Genomic DNA, 27,989 nt, shown 5'->3' with positions numbered 1-27,989 from the left:
TTGCACTGGGACACCTGTGAACTATAATGACACCTTTGTTTCCCCAGGAAATTATGCACTTCCTGACTGTGTGAAACTGAGGTAAGATTGCATGGGGAGTGAACAGGAATGAAGGCTGTTGTAGCAAATTACTGTTTTCCCATGCTGCAATTTCTGCATTATAAATGGTGACAAAACAATAAAGACAATTTCATGTGTTGTTTTTTGAATCTTGAACTACAAACCAAAGACAATTTCACCAACAATGTCTTTATTTGGTGTGCAATGGGGATTCAGTGGATCATTACTGTAAAAAATACATTATTTATACACCTCTAGTTTAAAAGAACAACAACACTATTGAGAACATATCTAAAATATACAGTGAAAATATCAGCAGAATAAAAAACTTTTTTGAAAAGGGGTGGGAAATATCTTACAACCTAGATCAGGCATGTGAACACATTATCGGCGACAGATTCCTATGCCCGCAGTCCTCGTTCTGGTCAAGTCTTGACGTGGTGCCAGCATGTGCCCACACTTCAGAATAGACAGTTCATGCACTTCACAGCCTTGCTGCCATAGTCCAGACACTCTGGGCCAATACACTGACAGCAGGCGTTATGAAACCAGCGGTATTTCGATCCTCCCATTGACTCGCAGTATATTTTACACTGTCGGATGGACAAGCAATCATCGAAGTAGACCACTGTACACATGTTGTCTAAGAGAAGAGAGAGATAAGGGAGAGAGCGATAAGGGAGATGTTAAGTCAGTAAGCCAATAAACACATCTTTAAAACATAATAAAGGTTGCCTGCTAAAAGTGCAATACATAAACCTCCCGTGTTTTGTTGAGTTATTTTTACAGCCATAAAAAAATGTAAGTAAGTGCGACCATATGTTTTTGGTGGATCTAATGAGTTAACGGTTCACTTCTGTGGGAACGCTCTCTCAAGAGTGTCTTTTTATAGTAAATAAGCCTGGGTCAGAGGTTCAGAGCCAAACTGGCCACAGAAGAATGAGAAGAAGGGAGGATGAGGCAGAGAACCACCTCAGTCCATTAACTTGCAGTCAGTCTTTTTATGTTGGACATTTTGTGCTAGTAGAAAGATCTGTTACTAACAGGGTGGTACAAGTATAATTTACAAGTGTAAACAACTAGGATGGTGTTGCTTAACATGTTGTTTTCTTTAACAGCGGACCTGCCATAAGTGTTTACACTACCTTGAGTGTCATAGCTTGCATGAATGCTGTTGCCAGGCAGAGATACATTTTGGTGCTGGTCATCAAGTGTCTCCAGAAAAGAGACCAGGTTTTCATGGTGAGAGAGTTCTTCTGCGACGGGAAAGGACACCACCATCATGTTGATTGGAGCCTCTCCTTCTGTGAGAGCTCGGAACAGCGAGGGGATTGGTCGGTGTAGCTCCTCCACTGTGCTCTTGGAGGTAGCGGGAGTGTCACTGTAGTTCTTTGGATTACACATGCCTGACAGACAGGTACAGACAGTGGCAGAGAGATTGAGTGATTAATATTTGATAAGAAACGTGCAAAAAGGTTTCAAAGATCACACTCTTATCTTAATTTAATCCTACTACTTTAATTTCCAAATACAGCAGTAATCGCTTCACAAGTCATTGCCTTCTCAGAATTGATTTGACCTTAACTTTTAAATAGACACTAAGTGAATTACACCTAATTGGTAAATTATGTTATGAAGAGAGTAGTTGGACAGAGGAATTGGAGTTCAAACCAATGTTAAAAGCAAAGCAAAAACAGATGTTTTCAATAAAAGATACACATGGGTCCACCGTCCCTCATTCCCTCCCCTTTTCTAATACAAACTGTACTTTAGTGACCCTTTCTGCACATCAAAGCAGTGCTGTTGGCACCAAATACATGCTTTGCATGGAAACTTGTCATAAAATAACATACAAAAGAGAAATATATACTTGCTAGTGGCTGCAATCTATTCTATATATGTTGTAAAGGCCTATCCTTGTGGGATAGTCCATGGACAAAACATCTGTACAACAGTGGTCTCTCTGCTCTTACATAGCCACATGCTTTCATTTGTCATTCACATAAAATATTAATATAAGATTGGTTGTCAACACCTACAGCAACATCTGTCTTTCAAAACAGACTAACACATCTCTCCTGAAAGCACAGGGAGGAAAGACAGTGTATCCAGTTTGAACTTAATGGCATACCTGATCATACAATAATATTCTGATCATTCTATAATCAGCTGTATTTATTTTCTTATGAGACACCACCCGCTCCACTGTGCTTCGGTTAACAAGAAAGGTCAAAGTTCACTTGACGAAAGGTTAACCCTGTTTCTCTCGACTGACTCTTGAAACCTTTGATGCTCCGAACTTCCTCTGGACTTCCTGTCCATGTGGTGGGCCCTAAATTGAGACTTTATCAAATCAAATCAAATCAAATTTATTTGTATAGCCGTTTTTACACGCAAGCATGTCACAGAGGGCTTCACATGCGCCCATAGAACTGCCCCTCAACCAACCTAAACCCTCAAGGAAGACAAGGAAAAACTCCCAGAAAAACTCCCACCGGGAGAAAAAATGGAAGAAACCTTGGGAGGAGCAATTCAGAGAGGGATCCCCTCCTCCAGAGACGGTTGGTAAGAGAGAGGAGCAGAACACAAGCTAAACATAGTCATACAGTGTCAATGGGTTTTGAAACACCAAAATCCAATACTTTATTCCCTTCATTTCCTGAAGTCTAATAAAGAGTCCTCCCTTCACCTCTTCTCATTCCAGGCTGTGAGAGGAATCATTTCTCATTCCAGTGGGCCCTTTTGTGTCTGGTTTCACTCACCTCACACTCACCTCATATCAGAACTACACCACTAAAAAGACTAATGCTTTCTAAAAACATGCCAAAATAGACAAGAGCACTATTAAAACACATACAAGTACCAAGACACACCAAGTACTGTGTCTACTACACACACACATTTGACATAAAATATAGTTCATAGCCTAGGTTTCATGAGCAACATCTTGGCTGATTAAAAGGGCATCCAAATATAAGATATATCAACTTGAATAAATGGGATATAACACTCACCCACACAATCACAACACTCCTCCCATAGGGTCCCCAGACACAGCATGCACTCTTTACAGCAGGAGCAGTTCCCATCAGAGGGACGACACTGACACAGCTCCTGTTGCACACAAACACACAAGCATCAGCAACATTACTGCAAAAGTGCTAAGAAGAACAGATATCATTTTCATGGTAAATACAAAAAGGGTACAGATTTGGCTCTGAGAGCCATGTGGTTTGAGTAGAAAATAACAGATGCCAGAACAGAATACATCAACACTAACACACAAGAAACATTCAATTAAAAAGGGAGTTCAACAGCAGGTTGGTGTTCCGGACGGCAACTCCATCAGATAGGAACAATTACAGGTCAGTGCAACTGCACAGTAACATGGAATGTACAATGTGGTATCATAGAATGTAAGCGCGTGTCATTCAGCCGCAATAATAACTTCATGGTTGTGTATTGGTTGTGGTGAATCTGAGTTTATATGGACGTACCTGTTCTGGCACGTCTAAAGAACAGGATTACAAACAACAGATTTCCCACAACTATTGCATTGATGCTTTCAAATATTACAGTAAGGTGCAGTGTCTTAATAGAGATAAAGAGAATGTCTGTGTTTGTTCTTGCTAAGCAAGGGGATATAGTTTCACATCTTTATTACAAGAAAAGTTTGGGACAGGATAGCAAGCATTAAGCAGAGTTCCTTTTGATCAAAGTGTATCAAAAGTGTACTACACTACAAAGTGTAGTAATTGTAAACGTCTTTGAATTGCAAAGAATGTTTCCATGTCTATGTTTACCCTTACACAAGCAAAATGAAGACCGAACAAAGAAACACTCATAAGCATCTACATTCGTTCAACAAATGTCAACAACATGTTGGCATGGATACTACCGAGCCTGTGGGCAAGGACTAATGGTGATTTCGACTGGCATAGTGTTCCTTTGTTTCTAGCACTTCTCCTGACACAGAACACAGAGCACATTCCACAAAGTCAAGGTCACGGCAATGAAGGAGGGGCGGAAGAGAGAGAGAGAGCTGTGAGAAGAAAACACCTGGTGCACAGAACATGGCTGCTCCCCCCACAACAGGCTCCCTCAGTCTCTCTCTTTTGTTTTCTTTCATTCCCTCGATCTTGTTCCTTCTCTCTCCTAACCCGATAACTTGTTGTTCGTTCTTTACCTCTTTTCATTTGTTCTCTTTCTCAATCCCTCCCCTCCTTTCCCCTAACATTCTCTGAGAAACCGTCTCTGAAGCATAAACAGAATGCAGTTGCAGAGGACGGCCTCTGACTCAACGGCATATAATTTCACAACCACATAGAGAGCTCCCTCTACCTCCCAGCATGCTTGATCTGATGATAGAAGGGTTTGTTATGGTTACTCTTCATGAAGAATGTCTTCCTGTATCTCCAGTAAACAGTAAATGGAGACTGCTTAGAAAACGAGGCCTGTAACAAAAAACGGAGGCAGCTTAGAACCTTAGTTACTGTAACTAAACATGTCTTCATGTCAAATCTGACCTGGTTGACTAAACACCACTCAGTAATGTAGCAATGAGTGGTTGATTCAGAACCCCGTACTTCCATCTAGATAATGAAGAAGATGGGGTGAAAGCGAAAGTGTGTTCAGACACAGAACGTGTGCTGCCTTGTCCTGCAAAGCACTCATGTGTAACTTTGAAATTGCTGCCCCACCCTACTAACGGCTGGGTTTGGACAAAGCTGGCTGCAGGCTACCCTGAAGCAGCCCTAGAACTCACTGTGTGAGTGTGTGTGTGTGTGTGTGTGTGTGTGTGTGTGTGTGTGTGTGTCTGACTGCACACTTCCAGGCTCCAGGGCAGCATGTTATCCCCCCTCTACACACACACCTCCTTCTGACCCTACCGTTCCCTGTCTCCCCTAGCCCCCTCCGCCCCTTCCGTCTCCCCCCTAGGGGGCTTTGGGAATTCAGACAAATGACTTTGGATGGAAGCAAAGACTGATAGAGCATCAGACATATCCCACTAATCACCAGCAGCATGCAGCTTCCACAGGGGGAGGAGGTCGTTTTCTCTTTCACTCCACACTGCCAAATCTGACAGCAAGTTAGCATGTTAGCATTTTGAAGGTTCAGGGAACTAAGTCTGGTGGAAAGGTTGTCCTGTCAGTATCAATTTGAGCAGTAATCAATCTGGTTATGAATCGAGGGTGTTACAAACATACAGGACTACAACATTTAATTATGCCAGAGAATAAAGAGGCACCAAAAGAACACTTTGTAAAGCATTGTCAGATTCTATTTAGGGGGCCTAAGCACAAAAATAAATGATGATAAATAACACAGTAAACTTTGACACTACAGTGCGAGAGCACACTCCACAAAGAACTCAAACACCACAAGCGAGTGTTGTACACTAATGAACCCTCTTGTCAGACAGAAAGTGAGGTCAGACGGATTAGGAGGAACTGGTCACTGAGGTTAACAGTGCAACATAAAGAAATAGTGGGCTGGGAAGGCCCACTAAATACAGACTGGCTCAAAGCAGACCAACCGCCAAGGGCTGAGAAGAGCTCTGAGGGAGAGAGAGATAATTCAGAGAAAAAGAGAGAGGGAGCAAGCGAGAGAGGGAGAAAAAAAGAGAAAGACAGACAGAAGAGAAAGACAGAACAAAAAAGTGACAGAGAGAAGAGACAAAGAGAGAGCACAGAGAACACAATGCTAACAGATAAGCAAATAATCACAAGAAGTTGTGAGATCAAACACACAAAACTCAAGCTCAAATATGGAATCTATCTAATGTTGTTTTATAGCTCTGACAATGCTTATGTCATGTCAACATTAGTTTAAATGTCTGTTAAGTTATTTCAATTTATCGGTTATTTAGTGAAACAGTCAAACAGCCAAAAGAAACAGACGACTTGAATTGTCTTATACTACCATTAGCAACCTGTTCTGGGAACGTTTTCAGGATTTTGTTCAGCTTATCGAAGGAATGCATCTGCATTCCTTTTCACAGTCACATTTCTTCTTCATTCCTTCAGTTGGAAAACAACGGTCACCATTTGCATAGTACAGGAATGTTTCATTTCACTCTTGCAATGAAGAAAAGCAGCCTCCATATTATTTCAGCTTACAAATGTATAAGGAAAACCTTCACGTTGTGTACAGAACCAGAATAAAACCATATACGTACATCTACATTTTCAAGAATTGTACTAGTGATGCATTTGAGTACAGTTTTGGGATCAATCACACAAGCAGTGTTCATCTAACAGTCATGAGTTCCTGGGCTTAAAGCGAAGGTTGCAGTCACTCTTACCTGTATGAGGCACTTGCTAACATCGCTGGCACAGAGTGCTTTGTTACAGGCCATGCTCAGAGACATTCCCGACAAGAGAAAGAGAAGTGCAGCCGTGGCTGGAATCATCAGCTGACCCGACCTCATCCTGGGGGCTCAACAGCAAGTCACTGTCCACCTGGATCAACACACAGCAGCAACCGTGTCAGAGTGGGTGGCAAAGAACAGTGTACATTCGTTTAGGATATTCTAACTTGATTCTAAATGTAGTCAAATTAGTATTTCATGATTGCATTTATTTAGAAGTTTTTTTTCATTCCTCCTTTTTAGGATATTGTGACCACTAACCTGTTTAGATTGCAACAAGTACAACATAAAAACATCTGGCAACATCAGCTTTAATCTTTAACTTGAATGCAAGGAAACTACTCATCATGGTGAGATGCTTCTTCAAGATTGCCATAGAAAGGGTTTTTATTTCCATAAAAAGATAATGAGATGGTTGAGAGAAAACCATTTTAGACAGTCATTTAAACTTTTCGTTTGTGTTAATAGGCTACATTTGTTCTCTTATTGCTCGATACATTTAACTCGCATGCACAACAAATCGTGAGCAGACACTGATTTGTGCCAGTTTATCAATAATAAGACATGAAAAACTTACCAAAAGTAAGTTAAGAATGTCCTGGACTTTTCCTTTGACTGGTGGTTTTATTCACATTGAACCCGTCCACTTTCCAGGATGGAATTATGCCGCTAATGTGTCCAGAGGGCGTCAGTTTCTCCGCAACACAAAGCGACAGGCAGTCGGGCGCCTTAAAGACACACAGCCCATTTTGAAATCCAAGAGTTGCAAGAGAGCCCAAGCCAGGTGAGATGAGAAATATGTTGCGGCCGAGATTGGAATGCTAAATTTAGGCAAACACACGGTGTCTTCATACACGCTAAATGTGTAAACAACATGCGCTAAAGTTATAAAGTGGACACGTTGAATCCATGGGACCTTGTGAGTTGGCCACTATTTGCATTGCTTGACTCGTCTTGCAGCCATAAAACCCCCATTATAAAATTCTTTGTCTCCCTTCTTATCAAGAATGCGATGAATAGGTGGCCAAGAGTACCTCATTAGCAGTGAAAGAGCCATTCGGAAGCCATCGTGATCATGTGGGGGCAGTTTACTTCGACGGGTCGTGCTACTACCGATAAAACGTGACAAGTATCCCATCGCAACCTGATATACCTCCATAGCCGATTTACACCACGGATATGCTCACCCTAAATCTTAAAATGTTATAAAACCGAATGTTAATTTACCAGGACAGAAATAGTCCAGTTTAGCTGACCAGTCTATAGCGTTTTAAATATGCAATTTAAAAAAGGAATTCGATTTGGTTTTTGTATTGCTTAAGGCAAGCAGGTTATTTACCATTAATTTCATTGGACACTGCTCATTGACTAAGTTATATGAGAATTGTTGCCACCTACTGTTTCAACACTATTCTACAACAGAGCATTTAGGCCTACTAGCTCCTCACTTGGCAAATAACCATAAACAGTATAAGCTTTCGCAGGATAAAGATGACTAGTCAATGTTTAATTTCACAACCAATAAAATTTATTCAATTATATATTACAAATATGTACATGTCATGTAACAAGTAAATATTAAAATAGACATTTTTAGAACTATCATTCAAAAGGCCATATGTTGAAAAAATAGGTTTGTTGTGATCTCACATTGAAACTGTAAAAGTATGTTTTTCCTAGAAGCCACAACAAACATTTTAATGTGCGCAAGACACAACAGACAACACAAGAAGTGAGGCTGCACAAAGTGTTGCAAAAGGACAGAACACAATGTCGCAAAAGCTGGAACACCAGTAAACCTCACAATAATAATCATCAGTACAGCTTTTCGGAAAAAGTACAAACCTGCAATGCATGCACAGCATTGAAATCACAAGTCAAAAAACACCAGCTGTGTTGTGGAACGCCAGATGAGGAAAGAAGAAACTGAGTAAAATAAAAACAAAAAATCCAACACATGCTTAAGATTAAGCCAACAACAAGAACAACAACTAACATCAACAATTTGGACACAATATAAAAAAACAACAACTTTGGTCCATCAAAACATTAGACAAAACAAAGTTTACAATCAAAATATCTATCACTTATTTTTTTTACAGGTTTAAAACAATAATTACATGGCTATTTACAAATGCACAATCTGTATGTATAAAATAAGTTAAAAAAAATTAAGAGCACAGTCTGTACATTTTGTATGAACACTCACTTAAAAACAAAGAAGAATTGAAATCTCTCTATTTGTAACCCTGCTTGGTGAGTAGTGGCATGTGGTGGTTTCCATGCTTCTCTTCTGTCCAGGAACTCTACCAGACAGCAGCTGCCAGCGCTGCCTGCCCCAGCCTCTTGCCCTTGGGCCAAGTGTGGGTCTGGGCCTTGGTGACCACAGCCTCTGCTCTGCACGCAATACACAATATGCAGTCTGTCACTTTTGGGGAGGGCATCTTGGTGTGGGGGGGGTTGTTTGTTTCCACCATAAGAGCTCTGGTGTACAATGCTCATGTGTAAGTGCTCTCTGGCAAAAAACCCATGGCCTGACTAAGTGCTTCACGTTTTTCTTTTTTCTCCTTTCTTGAACATATGAGCGTCCCCTTGCCGGTCAGTGATGAATGACAGGTGATCATCCTCTAGCCAATGGATCATATTGGTGTGAGGTCGAAGTCGTCGTTGACCTCCACAAGCGGGATATGGAACTCTGAGATCTCAAATATGCTGGTGGACTTGTAGGTGGCAGGGTCCAGCTCCTGCAGCTTGAGCTGCCACTCCAGACGCTGCACTGCGTTCAGAGCTGCCGCCTCATGCTGCTGCCTCATCAAAAGACAAGTCTAGGGAGAAGGAAAATGGTTTATTTAGATTAATACATAATCCTGTCCCAGGCAGTTTAAAAAGCAGAAAATACTGTACCTTTAGTTTATCAAATTTGTCGTCCACATCTTGCAACCAGGACATGAACTGCCTTGCATTGAACCGATCTCTTACTGAGGTTTTGCCATCGTCTCCCTGAGAACCAAACACAACATGAAACTCATTTCCCAGACCCAGCACAGACTTTTGGAATTCTTTATTGTCTTTAAGTGCTAAACTTACTGATTCTACAGAATGTGACATCATGCCACTTGCCTGGACATCCTGAGGCATATTATACACTTCAGCATCCAGAAGGACTGTGCAGGCACTGAAAGGAAGCGTCTGATTGGCTAGTGTTCTTGCTGCCCGGTAATGGACTCGTAACACCTCTTGCTCATTAGAAACGATCAATTTTTCCTACAGGATAAAAGGCAAAAGTAATACAAAACATTTGAAGGTGATGAGAAGTGTCGTCTTATATGAAATTAAAAGATAGACAGGAAAAAAAATAAACACACACCCTCTCAATGCTGTGTTGCAAGCGCAGCTTCATGCGGACAACCTCTTGTTGTTTGAACATCTCTTTCAATTGGTCAGGCAAAGAAGGAGGCGGGGTTATCTGTCCAAAGACAAAGATGATGAGTTAAACATATTTAAACTACAGCTCCTTCATCTGTTGATTAATTCCCATATGGTCCCCAAAGAAAGAAAACCAGAAAACCGTTCCTACTCACTGTAGGAATACACAGCTTGCTGAGTGGGTTTCCATCTAGGAGGTAGGACCCATTGAAAGTCACATATTCATCATAATATTGCGGGGGCTGGGGGATGACGCTGCACAGTACTTTACGCTTCTCTTCGATCTTCTTGCGAATGTGAAGGAAATCGTAGTAGGGGTTGGCCCTCTCTGTCTGGTACGGCTGGATCTCCTCCAACTTCACAGAGTCCACTATAGCTGCCAGAGACTGCTGTGGCTTGTCGTTCTCCTGTTGTGTGGTGGGGCAGGCCTGGGAGGAGGAGGAGGACGACGACGACAGCGACATTCTGGGCATCTTCCTCTTGCGGGGATGGGTCACCTGCATGTCCATCTCTTCATCCAGCGAGCGTACTTTGGCTTTGGCTCCGGAGGAATCCGAGTCTCGGTCTCCAGACTGGGGAGAGGAGCTCCCGGAGGCACTGCTGCCGCTCAGGTCAGCGTGAGCCGCATGCTGTCCGCCACTCTGACTCTGCTCTCCTCCACCTGAGGGCTCTGGCCTCTCTTCTGCAGCGGACACGTCCATGGGCTCTGGACACGGCGGCTCTGCTCTTTCGGGGCCACTCTCGGGGATGAAGATGCATTCTTCTGAAGAGTTCTCCTTCACGGATGTCGTTACCTCAGCGTTTCTGCTCCTGCTCTCCATAGACTGCGTATCCGAGTCGGTCATTTCCTCGGTCTTGTGTTCAGGGCTAACGCAACTAGACAAACAAGAAGATGGAGGACGGACATGTTCACCGTTATCGACCTGGGGATTGCTGCAAGGCCCTGCCACGTCACTGGAGTCTCTTGATGTCTTACAATCGTGGCTGTCCATTTCCATGTCCTCTTGAGCATGTGTCGGCTCAACAGCAGTCTTGCTGGGAGAGGATTCCTCTGAACTAGCACCTTGCATCTGGGTGCTCGTGGAGGGCAGCGGACTACTCATCCTGTCAGTTCTGCAGCCAGCGGGTACACTCTCCATGAGCTCTTGTACTTCTCTACTGTCAGCACTGCTGGTTCCACTCTCGAGAGGAGTATCGTCTTTCTGGTCAAGACCAGGGTCTACATCAGCTTCTGCTGGCAGAAACATCTCAACACTGGCATTTAGAGTGGCTTCATTCTGCTGCCAAGACAACTGCGCAGATGTTTTAGTGTTAGACGACGGTGGAGTCTGAGAAGATAGAGATGCTGCTGACACCAGGGGCACGTCCACAGAGGGCGGGTCCTTGTGACTGCCCTCTCCATCCACAGAGCCGCCTGTGGGGACACACTTGACCTCCTGCATTTGAAGGTGGTCAGTGGGAGGAGGCCCTCTGTGTTCTACAGCTGGCTGTGGCACGTCAGACTGTGAGAGGCTGATCAGAGGGAGGAGCGGCTCCTTCGCGTCTCTGAAGGCGGACGCCGGCGGGGGGAGAACCCCTGGAATGTTTACGTCACTCTCAGAGTTGGCATCGACATCCGATTTTGCACTTAGTATATTAGGGGGTGTCAAATGGTGACCACTATGACTCTCCTCTGTGTCGGCAGAGATTTCTGAAGTGTGAGCATTTACGGGCTCCTCATTTGTGTGACCAGGTACAACGGCCTTTGGCAGACTTTCAAACGGTTTACCCTCCACTGACGCAGAGTTGGCATCCTCGTCAAGAATAGCCCTAAGGTAAAGGGAGGTGTGTCTGCTGGGCAGCGGAGTTCGGTTACATTGAGTGACGTCGGGAAGACTGTTGTCTTTGTCTTGGACGACAGGTGACCTGGTGGCCTGCAAGACGAGGGAAGACTGTAGGAAAGGCGGCTGGGAGTCGGAGGCTTCGAGGGTGAGGTCTGAATCATACTCTACGGGTCTTGGTGTCAGCGTGGTAGCCTGACAGGAGTCTTCAGAGCTGGCCACCGAGACCATGGACACAGATCTGGACATGAGGCCTGATCGCTCACTCTCAGGCCTGGGCGACCGGCTTAGGCTGTTCTCCATACCAGCTATGACCTTCCCGCTAACTGCAGAGAGGCTCTTGCCGTCTAACGAGAGGGTCCTGGAGGTGGTGCCGTCCTTGAGGGGCTTCTCTCTGCCGTGGGGCTCGGAGCTCTCGGAGCTCTTGGAGCGCAGCAGCTCTTTACTCATGCACGGCTCCGTCTTTGCCTTGTCTTTGCTCTTGACCTTTCCCGGATCCGTCGTCGAGGGACGTTGCTTCATCCTCTCTCGCTCCTTCTGCTTGATCTTCTCAAGGTGCTTCCGGTGCCACTGCTCGATCTCCTGGTCCTTGAGGCTGAGCATGCGCTCAAAGCTGGTCTGCATCAGATCGTCGTTGACAAGCCTCTTTTCTTTTGGCCGGGAGTCCCTGGTGGCGGGGGAGGATTTGGACTTGGCCCTGTCTCCCTCGGCCTCGTTGGGTTTGCTCTTGCTCACTTTCCCTGGCTGAGAACGATCTCTGTGTCTCTCTTTGTCCCGATCTCGGTGTCTTTCAGAGTCTTTCTCCCGGTCCCGGTCTCTTCGGTCCCGTTCTTTCTCTGGAGTTCTTATAACCTCCTCCTTGGTTTTGGTCGAAACAGACCTGCCACTCTCAGACACGTATCCCTTTTTCTCCTCCAAGAGCAGTTTCAAGTTGGAGCCTGAGGATGAAGAGCTTTCCTTCATTTTGTCTTTCCTCTTTTTCTCACACTCTTTTTCTTTGGAACGGTCAGATTTGCTGTGATCTATTGTCTTCTCTGGAGGTTTTCCCCTCTTGTCCAAGCCTGTCCGGTCTTTTTCTCTGTGTTCCCCCGCACTGTACTCTCTCTCTTGCCTCTCCCTGTCACTCTTTCTATCCTTGTCCTTTATTTTCTTGCTTTCGTCATGCTTCTTTGGAATGGACCTAAGCTTTTCACTTTCCCTATGATTTTTATCTCCAGGTAAGTGGGACAAGCTGCCTGCAATTCTCTCCTTTTCCTTCAGGCGATCCATGACATTTTGTGGTTCAGATTTTTCAGAGTGCTCGACTTTGACCTTCTTCTCCTTGTCAGGATGCCTTTTCTCAAACTTTTCCACTTCCTTTTCCTTTACAGGGAGCCTTTTGTCATATTTCTCACGTGAGCCTTTTTCAGAGGACTCCAGCTGGTCTTGATCAGCTGGGATCCCAGTTATGGGTTTGTCTTCCGGCTCCTCTTTCATACTCGTGTGATGCAGCGACTCCTCAGGAATCCGCCCGGAGCCATGGCAGTCCGGCCGCTCGTCCCGCTCGCTCGGCCTCACGTCCTTTCCCCTCTCCTCTTTACCGGCGGATTCCTTTCGCTCTTTTTTCAGAGCTTTGTCTTTTTCCTCCCTCGGCCTCTTGTCCTTGCCGCCACCCGAGTGCTTGTCTCTTGCCCCCCTCTCTTCCTTAGCGGGAGAGGCGTCCGAGGTCTTCTGAGGAGAGCCGCCGTCGTCCGGCTCCTTCTTCACTGGCAGAGGTTCATCGTTCTCGTCGCTTTTGAAAAAGTTCTCTTTCCAAAACTCCCTGTCAAACTCCAAATTCCTGTGGCCGTCCTTCCTGCCCTCTTTCTGTCTGTGGCGACTCCTCTCGGCCTCATATTCTCTCCTGTGCTTGTCCTTCTCCTTGTATTTGATTTTATGCTTTTTGACCACTTTGCCATCTTTGTCGGTCTTCCGTAAGGCACCGTCGCCGCTGTCTACGCTGTTGCTCGTGCCGACTTCCTTATATGGACTCGAGCCTCCATCTTCCCCGTCCACATTCAAGTCTCTCTGATGATGCTTGCTCTTCTCCTTGTGTTTGCATCCTTTACTGCTGGTGCTTTCCGTGCAGTAGTCCTGCTCCGTGTAGTGGATATATTTGACGGCGTCCACTTGACAGGGGCCTTCCCCAATGGCGAGGCACATTTTAGCATTTTCCTGTTTGAGAGGCGTGGACTGTTTATCGGTCAGGCTGTGGTTCACTTTGGGAGATTTGACTGATGACAGATGGAAGAGATGCACAGAGGACTCATCCTTAGGGCTGAAGGACATCTTGAAGGAGTCTTCGTCTCGGCTTTTGTCTGTGCTCTCCGTCACCGTGGCGACGGAGAACACAAGGGCTTTGCTGTTTTCTTTGCCATCCTCTTGATTTTCCTTATTTTTGCTCAGGCTTTTACTCTTCCTCTTCATTTTGCCCTTGTCCCTCTGTTCAGCTGGAAGGCTCAGGTTGTCCTTTTTACTCCTGGCGTCGGCGCTCTGGGAGCATGTAGGGGAGCTCCTCCTCTCTGAGGGGTTCTCCATCTCATCACTGGAGCTGTCCGAGCTGCAGCACAGCACGCGTTGCGTCCTCTGCTTCTTGGACTTGCCGGATTGACCAGAAGCGTCCCCCCCTTTGCTGCTCTGCTTGGCCGTGAAATGGTTCCTTTCCTTCTCCTCCTTTTCCCTCTGCCGCAGCTCTCTCCTCAGGATGTGCCGGTCATTGAGGGCCTTGCTCAGGTCCTCCTCCTCCTCCTCGTCCTTGAACTCGTACTCGTCCAGCCCCGACATGGAAGACGAGGCCTTGACGGTGGTCTGTTTGTCATCGGAGTCTTTATCGGCGTCGGAGTCCTCCATGTTGTCGTCGTCCACACTGGAGGGGTTTACAGAGGGAGGATCCTCAGACTCTGTTGTGATGGAAAAATAAAAGTACAAATTACAAAACATCTGTAATTTGACAGGTTTTACATGTTTAATCTTAAGAAAACAACAGTCAACAACTCAATAGTTTCAAATGAGGAAATAGTTTTTCGAGGCACAGGTGTAAAAGTACTAAAACCTTTTTTGTGTGGAAGAGATGAAGCGATGAAGCAGGGCAGGTCCAGAGCCCTTCTTGTTTCCTGCTTACCTGAGGAGCTGTCCTCCGAGTCGGACAGGGGGACCTCTCCCTTCAGCAGCTGCTCCAGCTCCAGGGAGTCGGCCACGTCCACCGGCCGCTCCCCACGCTTGTTGGCCTGGAACGCGTTGCCCCCGTGGCGGAGCAGCAGCTTCAAGATCTAGATGAAAGGTTATGGAGTCAGTGGTTCGTTTATGGAACCCCTGCCAGTGTAAACATTGTGGGTGGAGGAACTGGAAGTTGGGTTTGAAAGTAGGACAAAATTATGTTTGTGGAAAAAGGAGATTCAAAAGAGCTGTCTCTTCTGGAGTATCTGGATTGCATGATATACTGGGATTTGTTCTTTGAGGAAATCCTCCAGACATGCATTATGTATGGAAGCATTTGAAAGTAATATGATTGTAGCTGCAGGGAAAATAAAGGTGTTATCCTCCACGTTGAGCATTTGCAGGAACTTTCATGTTCGACCCTTACATTTTTGTGTCCGCTGCTAGAGGCATCATGGAGGGGCGTGTCATCATCCAGACCCTGGGTGTTGACCTCTGCGCCTGCCGCAAGAAGAACCTTTGCCACATCATAGTAACCAAGGTTACACGCTTCATGAAGGGGAGTCCAGCCTGTATGTAGAAAAAAATGGAAGCATGAATACAAAGCAGTATGTAATGCATGTCCAAGAGTGGTCGAATTTCTCTCATGAACTCATTGGAGGCCAAAACCTTGTCTTTTTACCTGCAAAGTCCTTGACGTTGACATCTGCGCCCAGACTAATGAGCTCCTTGACCTGCTTGGCGTCGCCCCGGATGGCAGCCATGTGCAGGGGCGTCTCCCCGCGCTCGTTCCTCTTGTTGACCTTGTCCTTCTGTCTGGACGTGGTGCTGCTGGGGGCCTTCTTCTGTACTGGGGGGGTCTGGGAGGGGTGACTCGGAGTGGAGTCTGGGTGGGAGAGAGGGGGTCAAAACAGACAGACGACTTGAGCATTCAACAAAGCAGAGCGAGGGTAGAAGAACAACTCACAAAAATATGACGGGATTAAAATGTTGGGGAGTCATTAACATGAATTTCATAGCACCTGCCAGGGTAAATTTCAACTAAATCTATCAAACATGGCTGTTGCAAAAAAAAAAAAAAAAAATACTGTTTCTATTAGAAGTATGCCATCATTTCCAAGCTTTCTTAATATAGCAATCCAACATCTTGAAAAGCTGAGAAAAAGTGAAAAGAGCAGAGTTAGACCTGGGCTGTTGTCTCTGGCAGTCATTTGCATCAGGAGGGCCATCTGCTTGCGCTCTGACAGAGGGTAGCCAAACAATAAGTTGGCGGAAGCGGACGACTTCTTACTTCCAGACTCCTTTTTCACCTTCTTCTTGTCAGGCCCATCTTTATCTACAATAGATTCAGAACATGCAATATTCAGACACCAAGTCATCAATATTTCCCTTAAGCACCTAGACCCTCAGACAGATCACGCCGTGTTCTCTTTGTTCCTTTCAAACTAAATTGAAAGCCAAGTTTCACGCCCAAAAAAAAGGTACAGGTTTAGCATGACGTCAATTTGGGGGCGGGGGGGGGGGGGGGGGGGGAGGAGGAAGGAAAGGAAAGGAAAAAAGTAGCCAGCCAAGTGCATCCAGCGCTCGTCGGGTCTGCGCTCCATCAGTCAGAACGCTAACCGCAAACATGCTTGAGCCACTGCGGAGTGGAGGCAGTTTGAGACACACGTGTGTGTGTGCGCGCTTGTATGTATGTGTGTGTGTTTGACAGCGTAGCAGGAAAGGCGACTTGACTGAGGAGGACTGGGCTGACTGCAGCAGTTACCTGCGTATATCCTGCAGGGAGGCACTAATCTCTCTCCCCAGGTCTCACTCGACTGGCCTGGGTCTGAGTCATCTACAGTGCAAAGCAGAGAGGATGGGGAGGAGTAGAGGAGGGAGGGAGGGAGGGGAGAGCAGGGGAAAGCACTGCATTAACGCCTGCGCTCGCTCACTGTCTCTCTCTCTCTCTCCCTTTCCCCTCACAGACGCACACACACACACACACAGACATACAAGCACACACACAGACATACAAGCACACAAACACTTAAACAAAAGAACTGGCAGACACAAAGCACGCACACAGATTTGGGTATGACTCATCAGAACATGAGAGACAGTGCAGATCCAAGGTGGGCTGTGGAGCCGGAGCCTGTCCTTGTCCGACAGGAAATGAACACCCCTGAGGAGGCACTGTTGACTGTAGTATCTAGGCGCAGCAGAGCTATGTCCCAAAATGTATAGTATTTTTTAAGGTTCCATTATCAAAGAAGAATTGGTCAACGAATATAACTCCATCCAATGTTCTCAAACCTGACATATTAGAGGGAAGATCAGAGAGCAATTTGGTCTTCAAGTCATCAGTCAACATTGTTAAGATGCAGGAAGGATGGGTATGAAAGCATTTGAGGTCCACTGCAATATGATCTCATATCAGTACGAGCTGAAATAGAGTACGAAAGGAATCTTCAAAGCTTCCCTTTCACAGACGACATAACAGATAATTATATACCATTCGATATGACTTATGAAGTAGAAAAAGTGAATAACCTAAGCACACTGTGTGACTTAAGCCATTGTCATAAATAGGGTTTAGGGTCCAATAACCCTGGCATGATGTCTGGCCCACCACAGAAACTCTATATAAAAATAAAGTATATTTTTTAAGAAATCCAATAACCAACACATATTTGAAATACAAATGAACAAGTGTGTGCCGAAACCCAGCAATGTTTCATGATCGTGATTTTTATTAACAGCTAATACAGCATTGTCGTGGCTGCAAACAACTCTTCTCATCCTTTTACACATATTATTAAGCACCAAGTCATCAGACTAACTGGTCTCTGCAGACAAAACCCTGTTTTACATCAGCAAGGGGAGATCCTGGGTTCTACTGCTGGCCACCAAGGGGCAGTGGGGAGCCATGGCTTCCAGCCAGCAGTGCTAGAAGGGCGTCCAGAGACAGGAGCAGCTCTTACCTGTGTCGGAGTCTCGCTCCTCCGCTCGGGGCGGACTGGCAGTGAAGGAGAGCTTGCGCTTCATGGAAGACTTGGGTTTGCCCTCCTTCCCCAGAACTTCACTCCGATCCAGCTTCGGAGTCTTGGTGAAGGGGGATATCTTATCTTTGCTCTGGAATACAAAGAATCATTTTCATTTGAGATATACCAAATTCAGCAATGTCGGAGTCTTCAACAGTAGACCTATTAATAAAACTCTGTAAACCTCCATACTGACATACTACAATGGGTAGGGTTCAACATGAGGCAAGATCATGGATGGAACTATAGGGGCATAAAAGGTGACCAGATACTGTACTCACACGTACAGTGTAACACACACCAAACTGTCTTTCAGTCTTAGCAAGACAACCGGGAATGTCACAATTCCCTTAGGAAGTCAATATTCCCTCGGTAATTTGAGCTACCATGTGGGGTTATGGTCAACAGAAACCCTATCGGGTGCTCTGAGGTTTCCACTGTGGCTGAGCCAGTGACAGCGTGGCAGATAGTGAGGCGTGGTGGTGTGTGGGAGAGAGGAGACTTACCTTCTTCCCCGCCTGTTTGTCCACCATGGCTCCATCGCGGTCGCTCCCAGGTTTGGCCATGGTGCGGCGCGTGACTAGCTGAGACAGAGCTGCTGCAGTGGGTTCATCATGCACCTGCAACACAGAGGACGGGGCCAGATAAGCATCTCTGTGGTAGCTAAGTGGTTCAGTGGCCCGGGCGCCTTTCTAATGCTCTGTAAACAGAGGGAGCAAAACAGAACGCAAGGGATGAAATGACGCTTTGGATAATCTACTGGCATTTAAGTACCCAAGTAGCCTCAAATCTGTGGCCTGCCCAGAAAAGAAATGCAGCAAACAAAACTATTATTATTATTATATATCTATATATGTATATGCAGCAAACATATACATAGTTATGAGTATTTCTGGTTAAATAGCATTCAGATTATAGGCCTACTAGTATCCTTTGTGCACAATATTCCACTTTAATAGTGCTCAGTGTGTGGTCTGAAGTGAGTGAGCAATAATACAATAAGACATGACGAGTTTGGTACACAGAGGGGAAATCGAAGACATTTCCATGACTCTTGAAACTACTGTGTACAGCCAGCTCACGGGGGGGGAAACGAGAACATGAATCATGGGTTTAGGGGCTCTCTACAGATCCTGTATATGCAAAGAAACCTCCCACCTTCACACAAGCCCACTCATCCGCCTGGCCAGAAGTCCTTGTGATGTGGTCAATGCTTCTAGATTATGGTCGTCTAGCCTCTCGTATGAATAGAGCTACTGTGGGGCTAGTCCCTACCACCCTGTCACAGAGCAGCACCGAATGCTTTTGAAATTCATCCTCAGAGAGGAACACTGCTGTAGCCAGCCACCTCTGTGTGCCTGGACCACATGGATTGATTCTCCTTATGTCAGTTTGAGAAGAGTCGCCAAGAATCATTTTAGGTTCACTAGGCTATGCCCATCCAGGGCTTTACAGAGTAAAGGCATCCCAAAAATATCTGCACTCCAAAGTCAAACCATACGACAAACTATGTATAATAGTGTTTGAAGTTTATATATGTAGGCACATATATATGACACAGGCCTTTTCCTCAATGGCCGTCACCTCCGGCCAGCACGGGCGGAATCATTAGTCAGCAGATATGCAGCATTGTCATTCAGACAGCTGATGGGGAGAATGAGCAGAACCAGGCCACAGGGAATGAGAGTGAGAGGGTGTTGGTTTCTGCGTGTGTGTAGAGCCAGTGTACCAGGGGTATTGAAAGTGGCATGGATGCCATGGGATGAGCCCAGAAAACAAATGCTGACATGACTCCAATCTGGCCCAGGGATGAGCGAGGAGACTGGGACTATAATCACAGAGGTATTTGAGCAGTGGCCAGCTTGGCATTCACATCCCTTGCACGTTACGCTCACGAGCGGCTACGGTCTGCATCGTCCTCTGTGAGCAGCGCTGCCATTAACCTTGAGCTGTTGGAAGGCAAGATCACATCATGTCTTGGTAGGTGATAATATCAAAGGGTTTTCCCTGTGTTGTTTATCATTGTACATGAACTCAACAAGCTAAATAAGAAAAGGTCATAATGGACATTGGACAGTGAACTTTGGTTTAGTCATAATAGGCCTATATATTTTCATATGAAAGTTAATTTGAGTCTGTGGCACGTTTTAGAGAAAACACACCTCTACCTATTATGGATTCAGTAGTAGGCTATTGCAATTCACTGCATGCCCTTGTTCATGCTTCCATCACATGATCAGTTCATTCTTACGTCACGTGATCGGTTCATTCTTACATCACATGTACTGGACACAGTTCTTAGCATCTCTAAACCCACAGTCAGCCCAATGAGCACAAGCATTCAAGAAGTTTTGATTGTATAACTGGGGTGAATGTGTACGTTTAAGGTTAAGGTTAGAATAACTAGCAATTAAATACTACAATAATATTGGCCCATTAACTAAATATTTTTCTTGGCTAGTTGGTAACTTTGCTAGCTCATTCGGAAGCTAGCTAGCTAAGACTAGCTAAATGTTTCACTGCTACCTACTGAAGCAATCCATTTTTTGTATTTTAGTCATAATATAGGTTGTAGCTAAATTCAACATATTCTTGGGGACTGTTCATAATGTAAATTCGCAGAATTTTGCATTCTCTAAATACAAATAAGAATTCCCATGGAAACTTTCAACCAATTTGCAACCTTAGATACACCATTAAAGAATATCAAAGGAAGCAATGGCAGTGTCATGTTGGCCTTGAGAGCATGCCAGAAATGTCATTCTAAACATACTGAATGTATGGCTGCAGAATGTATGGCTGCAGAGTGCATGCAGGAGAAGGTGAACTGTGCCAGCCTTCTGGTTGAGTGAGGCAGGAAAGGAGACGTGATGTGAAGCAGGCAACACAAGGGACAGTTCCCTCGGCCTCTTCTTAAACGGTCTGGTGAATCATTTAACAGTTAGACCAGCATGCTCAAAGAAACATCTGAAAGTATTTTTTAAGCAAAGAAAACCGTTGCTAAGAAGAGAAGATTTTATGCAGCCTGGTGTTTCACTGCTCTTACCGAAACAATAACACCCATTTCCCTGCACCATTGAAACAGTGTGGTATTCAGAACAGAGGGCACCAGAGACCGAGTGTGTGTGTGTGTGTATGCACGTGTGTCCCGTTGCGTGAGCAGCAGTTGTGCGAGGAGGTTGGTGATGAGGATGTGTGGAGCCGAGGGAGATGGAACTGCACTCAGAGTACGGTAACCTGATCCACTGACTGCAGAGGGGACAGGGGGGGCAGAGGACTAAGAATAGCCAGCCTGATACAGCACAGAGTACACCACCACCACTCCTGCCTCCAAGAATACAGTCTGCTGCTCCCAGACCATGTGGGAACTACATGTGATCTCTGTCGGCCCTCCATGTGGCTGCTGTACAAGTAGACAGAAGCACTCTCATACTCACATTTGAAAATGTGAGTATGACACCCCCCCCCCCGAAAATATATTCTTGTAACGTACAGCCACAAACAATATCCATTTCTAATATAATCGAGACATTAGATTTTTTTTCCGAAGCAGACCCTATCCAACAAAATCCCATAACATAAACTACTCGAGGAATCAGAATACCCTGCATGCGACAGTAAACACCACGTCACGTGCTGGCAGTCCTGTGTGCAGTCTGGCTGAATGATGGGGGAGGTCTCTTCCAGCGCTCCCCACCCCCACCGCCTGACTCCTCCTTCCCAGACCCCCTAATGAGCAGTAGGACAAAGCCAGGAGCCAAAGCCTGATTATGGAGTATGGAAAGACCAGAGAAACAATAGGCAGCCATGGCTGAGCCGTCACCAAAGCGCTCACACAACACACGTCACGCCCACACACACGTTGAGACGCCCACATTCATGTACGCTGAATCTGCTTCCTGCCCCAGAACTGTCCCATTCAATTATTTTTTACGCCGGAGAAAATGGGGCGGGGGTGATCCTATGCTTTATGTGGTCAGTAATCATCATGTAGGCTACACGTACCATTGAAGTGAGACAAAAATCACAAGCGGTCATGTGTAGCATGACCCCTATGTTACTATAACACATCACCAAGGCTAGATACAAACAAATGCAAAGACATAGTGTATTGATATTGAAGCTCCATGACTAACTGAATTGAAAAAAAGATTGATCACTTCAAACTGCGAAAAAATTGCTCCTTCTTCCCTGTCTGCCACCACAAAGAATAACCAAGACCGGGCCACATGAATAGACAGCTTATTTCAACATGAGCAAACAAACAAAAAGTGACACCGAATGCCGCAGGGCATCTGTTCACCTCTCACCACCCTTACCAGGAACAGACTAAACATGCTTTGTCCAATCACTCAGTCTGGGCTGAGTTCAGCCACGTCACATGTGATGCCCACTCTGTCACTGAGAGGATGTCCAACTTACATCTTTAGCTTTTCTGAAGCACTAGCTTTATGCAGGGTTTTTTGTGTGTGTGTGTGTGTGTGTGTGCTCAGTCTACAAAATGCAATGTGCAGGGAATAGGCCAACAGCTGACATGATATACAAAGTAAATAGGACAGTAAGGCAAGTGGACAGACCAACCAAACCATTGGATTAATTCATAATACTCAAAGCATTAAGCCTCTCTAAGACCCAGACATCCAATGTGTTATTATGTAAGGAGAGGGCCTTTAAAATTGTTTCAGATCTAACAACACTACAGATTGTAGGTCAATTCCCTATACCACTAAGCTTGGCCTGTTCCATCTTTGCCAGCTTACCACCACGTAGTTTACAGGGACTTTACAATATAGGATAATGTGATAAATATGATCACTACACTTTAGGACATCACAGACTAAGCCAAAACCTGGATGGAACTGACTCACTGCTCATTTAAAGCATTCTGAGAAACATGATTTTAGGGGGCATATTAAAAGGTGTTACTGGCATCCAAGCAGTTTCTGCCAGACAATAAACCTAATGTGTTCAACTAAATAAGTGTAGCTAAGCTATAGCTAGCTTCTAATAAATGAGTAGTGAAGTCTGAGGTTTTTGCTTCAACCATAATCTAGCACACCTGATTCTAACATTCAGCCAGTTAAGAAGTAAAAGCAGGTAGGCTAACCACTGAGTTTGACGTCCAGATGAAGTCCTACCGGAATGTGATTTGTTTTATTGGTTAATGTAATTATCACCACAGCAATTATTACCAGAGGAATGCAGTCATGTCCAAAGTCATTTTAGGTTTATTTAGGCCTGCACATGGCTGTGACTTTCAAATTCTTCATTACCTTCCTGTTTCTACATAAATAAAAATGAGAGGCATCGTTTGTAGCATCTTTAGCTATGAGTCAATTATTCAACAGATGCTGCAAAAGCAGCAGAAATATAAATGTGTTTGCTAGCATAAAGAAATTAAGAAAATCTGGCCAGTTTGAAAGAATCTGCCAAAGTTATTTTTGTGGCCACATGCCGCAACAATCAGTGTGAAATGAGCATAAGACTATGCACCACTCTGGTATCCTTCTTGCATACCCAAGACAGAGCACTAGGCCATGTGAGAACAGTGTCTCCCAGGAAGAAACAGGGTTAACTTTACTGGCCACTAAATGAGGCTCAGCCCAGACCTTGACACACAGAAGAACTCCCATTAAGCTGGTCAGAGCAGTCTCTGTGAGAGCCTTAAGAAGCCTGCCACTGCAGCTCTAACATGTAGGTTAATGATCACAGATACCCGCACCGGATGAGAACAATGAACCATTTACTACTGCTTATGGGTTAAAAAAGGAAGAGGGGGATTGGGGCGAAGGTTATAAGCACCGAGGCAATGCTGTTTCTTCACAGTCAAACTTATCGCTTACCCCCCAAATTGACTAGTCCTGTTGCCTTAGTAGTCTTGCTAAATGTCAAGGCTATTGTGTGTGCATTGTCAGACACTGACAGCTTTAAATCTGATCTGTACCAGCCATAATTATCGATTGACTATACATTTTTGGGACACAAAATTAAAAAGGAGCCCTTCACTAGTTCAGAGGTCCCATATGGGAAAAGGCGCCACTTATGTGGAGCAGGTTATGGTTCACTGTATAATACACTTTTCATTGAGACATGCAGACATGACTATGTCCGCACCTGCCAGATCCTATCACGAATGAGTCTGTCAATCCGATCACAGGCTTTGGGTTGTCTTTGCAACTGGTATTAAAAACATCTACAGAAACAATGTTTCAAACACTAGTTCAATTTCCCCTTACATTACTCCTGGCCTAGTTCTTAGTTATTGTTGCACATCTTCACTCAAGATCAATCGAACACACATAGGTAGATTTCACAGTTTTCACCAGCACATGTTTACTCCACTCTCTCCCCCTATTCAGGACACCTTGATTTAGGGATGGACCTCCATAGCCTGCTGTGTCATTCTCTGCTGATACATGATATTTACAGCTGCACTGGGTACTAGGCTATGGGGAAAAGGAAAGCAATTATATTCTAATGTAGAAAGAAACAACTAACCTACATATTTTACTCATGTGCACGCTTTCCCTTTTCAGCTGAGTCTTTGTGCAAATAAATGATCCAAACTAACAAGCACATGAACTCAAGGTCCTCCTAAACTCTATAGTTGACATCATGACCTGGAGCCATTTGACACTAGCAGCACACTCGACAAGAGACACTACTACCGAACAAAAAAAACATTATTGTACTGCTGGTGAGGCAGGCACATGTTGTGTAATCAGTAGACACCACCCACTCCACTCCACACACACACTGCACTTAGGCCTTTGAGATAGATCCAGATACTCACCTGCAAAAGCTAACCACAGATAATACACTTGATTTCATGAATGACTATTTTGCTTGCACAAGCTCTGACATTCAGAATACAGTTTCACGGCAGCTGGCATATACAAGATCTTTAGAAGTGTCTTATCAGTACTGAAGAAAGATTTTACAACATTCATAAGCCACTTTCAAACATGCAAAATGAAAAGGGATTTGAACCGTTGAACAGATTTAACACCAAGATTGTAATTGCTTTGACCTTACTAAAGGGGTAGTAAACAAGAGCTGATTTTGTATTTGAAGGGGCTTTCCCAGTCCAAGGTCTTATCCATTTCAAATCACAGAAAAGAGGAACTCAACATGAAGTGCTGCATGTCAATAGGTCAGTAGGGTTGGGTATTGAGAAACTAATTTCCAACAACCGTAGATTCGGTAAGACACGCATTTCGATTCCTAACACTCCAAAGTGTATTATGATTCATTGGTGGTATTTTTCCTTACATAAAATAGCTAATTTTCAAGAGGTTTCTTCTGCCCTGTGGCTTGTTCTGCCTTGGTTGAGCGCTTCACATGGCTACAGGCTGATGGGTTGACTTACAGCTCAAATATAAAGCCAAAAGGTTTCTAGCCTACTGCCTCTCCATTGAATAAACACACTACAAAAAGAAACAAACTGGCAGAGTGGGGCACAAAAAGGCTAAATTGCTGATTCGTCAGAGAACTGAGATATTTTGCGAAATATGGCCAATAGAAATGAATAGATGGATGTTGAGGATTAGAGCGTAGCTGTCGCCACAGACAATCTTCTGGCTACTCCAGCTTTGACATTGTAAAATGTCAGAAAACAATTGAGTTTTGATGAACGTAGGAGTTAGCTAGCTGTTTGTGTTCCGATGGTAGGTTATTTAGCTAGCTACCTGCAGAGCTGTATCAACGGTGTTCACGTTAATTTGGTAGTTGATAGCAGTACGGTCGGACACTACGCACAAATGGGGCGTCTCGCAAGTAAACTTCACAATTTTCCCAGAAATAGAAACGGTAGGTTAGGCTACCCCCTCCCTCGTATTTATTTCCATCTCATAATTTGACATCAACTTTGGATTGTTTTTGTAGTTATATAGTGTAGTAGCCTACAGGATAAGATAATAGGCCTACAAATGTTGAATAAATACAGAAAGCATGACATGTTTAATTTTTCACAGAAATATCAATGGATATTCTCCTATCATAAATCATCATATTTCATAAACACAGTTCAATGAGGGGATAATGACCAACATCCTAGTTATGAGTGAACCAATAGCTAAATGATTACAGTAGTATGAGCTGTCAGCCATCCACAAGCCTATTTCAGTGAGGCTAGAGGATGGCTAGTTACATTAGGGTAGTTTGGTTACCTCTGTACCCTGTGTTCTCCAAGTAAAAGTATTCTAATTCTAACACAGAGAGGGCTTTTACTGGGAATAGAGTATATTCAACTATGTACTTGCATACTCTAATACTTTATTCCAATGAAAAATCTAAAATAGGCCTGTACAACGATCATTTTAACAGGCAGCTAAGAACAGTCAATAGCAGGAAATGTCTTCAGCACAAGGGGCAAAGTCAAATAGGAGCTGCACCATTATTCAGATCAGATCTCATAAACTAAGATGCTAAACAGTTGTGGCTCTGTCACATCAAAACATTCCAGTCACCCACCAAACCACTGAGAATTATTCCCATAGCCTTGTAGATCAATGTTTACACTGTCAACACACAGATAAAGCACTGAGGATGTCACAGTTAAATTACACTTAAGTTGTGATAAGACTGTATGAACAAGCCTAGTTTCTCTTGAGATCACCCATATTAGGCCATCTCTGGTATAAAAACAGTCAGTAGCCAATCTGTATAAAACATTCAGTAGCCAACCTGTGGTTGCTGATATAGTATTAATTAAGTTAAAGAGTCATTGTTGTCCAATGTTGACTGATATTGAAAATTGGTTCACAAAAAAGGTAAAACTAGGGTTAATCAAACTTCTCACAGTACTGCATGCATCTTATGACGACAGCCTGCTTCAAGTATCTTCATTATTAGAACAGATTAATATTCTCACTCAAGGTCTATAAAACCTCACCTTCAATGAAAGGTTCAACTGAATTTACTTCAGTTTCAGATGTGTTGTCCAGACCATGAAACAGCAAATTATATTTTTCTCTCACGTTGACACGAGATATTTCGCCGTCTTAACTTTAAACAATATTCAATATGATGGATTCAATACTGACCATACAGGGCATCACACCCACCAAGGGTTCAATGACACAGTTACTACTAGCCTAAAGCTTTGCAAGGGTTCAATCACACTAGTATCGTATGTAGGTTGATGATGCCTTGAACACTGTTACAATACAGTTTCGCATGAACTGAATCCGACCTGACTTTATTTGGTAGATATCCCACAATACAGTACATCACTCCTATTTCACTAGCTATCTGGTCAACACGTATAGTGGAGTGAACAACACGCATCTGCTAACCTTTGCTAACAGTGTAGCATAGCTGCATTACTTGGGCGCTCAAATTCTGAGCTACCATTATAGCTCATGCGACCTAGCTCACTGTCAAACGTCACCTCCCCATGCAGGGGAAAAGGTTGTCAGTTGGAGGTGTTTAGAAACGTACCAATAGCTACGTATTAGACTGAAAATTTACAACAAACAACACTTTTTATTTATGCAGTCAGAGAACAAAACAATACCGTGTAGACAAAGCCTCCTGACCGCCCTATCACCGTCCCCCTCCCCAGTCGCTACTTGCTAACTAGCTAGCCTAGCAATGCAAGCGCAATCCGCAACCGAACCAGTAGAATCTAGCTAGCCAGTTGTCACTCAGCTCGCCCTCGTTGAAACGCGCACATAAACTACAATTCACAACGTCTTTCGTTTTAAATAAACGTTGCCACAATACTAACAAACGATTAGCACTCAATAACATTTCCACACAAACATGTATTACACACGTGGCAAACAACTAAAAACCCACACATTGGCAAAACATTCCATTTTCGCACGCAGTTACGTCAAAGTTAGCTAGCTGGCTAGCTATCCAACTAGCCAGATGGCTAACTAACTGGGGTTTTTCCTATGATCCCATGGAATAAAAAGACATCTACTTTGCTTAAAGCTCACCTTTCCAATGCTGTGTTTGATTCCGCCAATTCATTCGGTTTAAACCATAAACGTGTATTACGCTATATAAATCTATATTTCCTAAATATTAAACGTTAACCGTAGCCTACGGCTGTGTGACGTTTCTTTCCAGCTTATTGCTGGTTTGAAAACATCCCCAGTCGTCCGT

The 27,989-nt window shown here is 44.4% G+C and overlaps 2 protein-coding genes across 6 annotated transcripts; both read right to left on the bottom strand.

The window, feature by feature from the left end:
• Positions 1-233: 233 nt before the first annotated feature.
• twsg1a (twisted gastrulation BMP signaling modulator 1a) lies at positions 234-6,490 on the bottom strand. The gene is made up of 4 exons (XM_047028056.1): positions 6,365-6,490; positions 3,075-3,174; positions 1,206-1,466; positions 234-703 (listed from the first exon to the last, which is right to left on the bottom strand). The coding sequence occupies exons 1-4, from the start codon at positions 6,488-6,490 to the stop codon at positions 522-524; spliced, it is 669 nt and encodes a 222-aa protein (XP_046884012.1). The 3' UTR covers positions 234-521.
• ankrd12 (ankyrin repeat domain 12) lies at positions 234-27,989 on the bottom strand. 5 transcript variants are annotated; one of them, XM_047028050.1, is made up of 18 exons: positions 27,821-27,988; positions 18,380-18,493; positions 17,814-17,964; positions 16,616-16,687; positions 16,037-16,186; positions 15,533-15,736; positions 15,278-15,420; positions 14,816-14,963; positions 10,012-14,594; positions 9,798-9,896; positions 9,518-9,694; positions 9,335-9,430; positions 7,465-9,255; positions 7,008-7,158; positions 6,365-6,521; positions 3,075-3,174; positions 1,206-1,466; positions 234-703 (listed from the first exon to the last, which is right to left on the bottom strand). In XM_047028050.1, exons 2-13 carry the CDS (start codon positions 18,437-18,439, stop codon positions 9,070-9,072), a joined length of 6,069 nt encoding a protein of 2,022 aa, XP_046884006.1. In that variant the 5' UTR covers positions 18,440-18,493; positions 27,821-27,988; the 3' UTR covers positions 234-703; positions 1,206-1,466; positions 3,075-3,174; positions 6,365-6,521; positions 7,008-7,158; positions 7,465-9,069. The 5 variants fall into 5 exon arrangements, with proteins under 5 accessions (XP_046884006.1, XP_046884007.1, XP_046884005.1 ...); XM_047028051.1 differs by having other exon boundaries at positions 7,008-9,255; positions 9,551-9,694; positions 27,821-27,989; XM_047028049.1 differs by having other exon boundaries at positions 7,008-9,255.

This window comes from Hypomesus transpacificus, chromosome 10 (genome assembly GCF_021917145.1).
Source record: "Hypomesus transpacificus isolate Combined female chromosome 10, fHypTra1, whole genome shotgun sequence".
NCBI classification, from domain to species: domain Eukaryota; kingdom Metazoa; phylum Chordata; class Actinopteri; order Osmeriformes; family Osmeridae; genus Hypomesus; species Hypomesus transpacificus.
The sequence above is the reverse complement of the archived record's forward strand: the minus strand, read 5'-3'. Positions and strand labels throughout refer to the sequence as shown.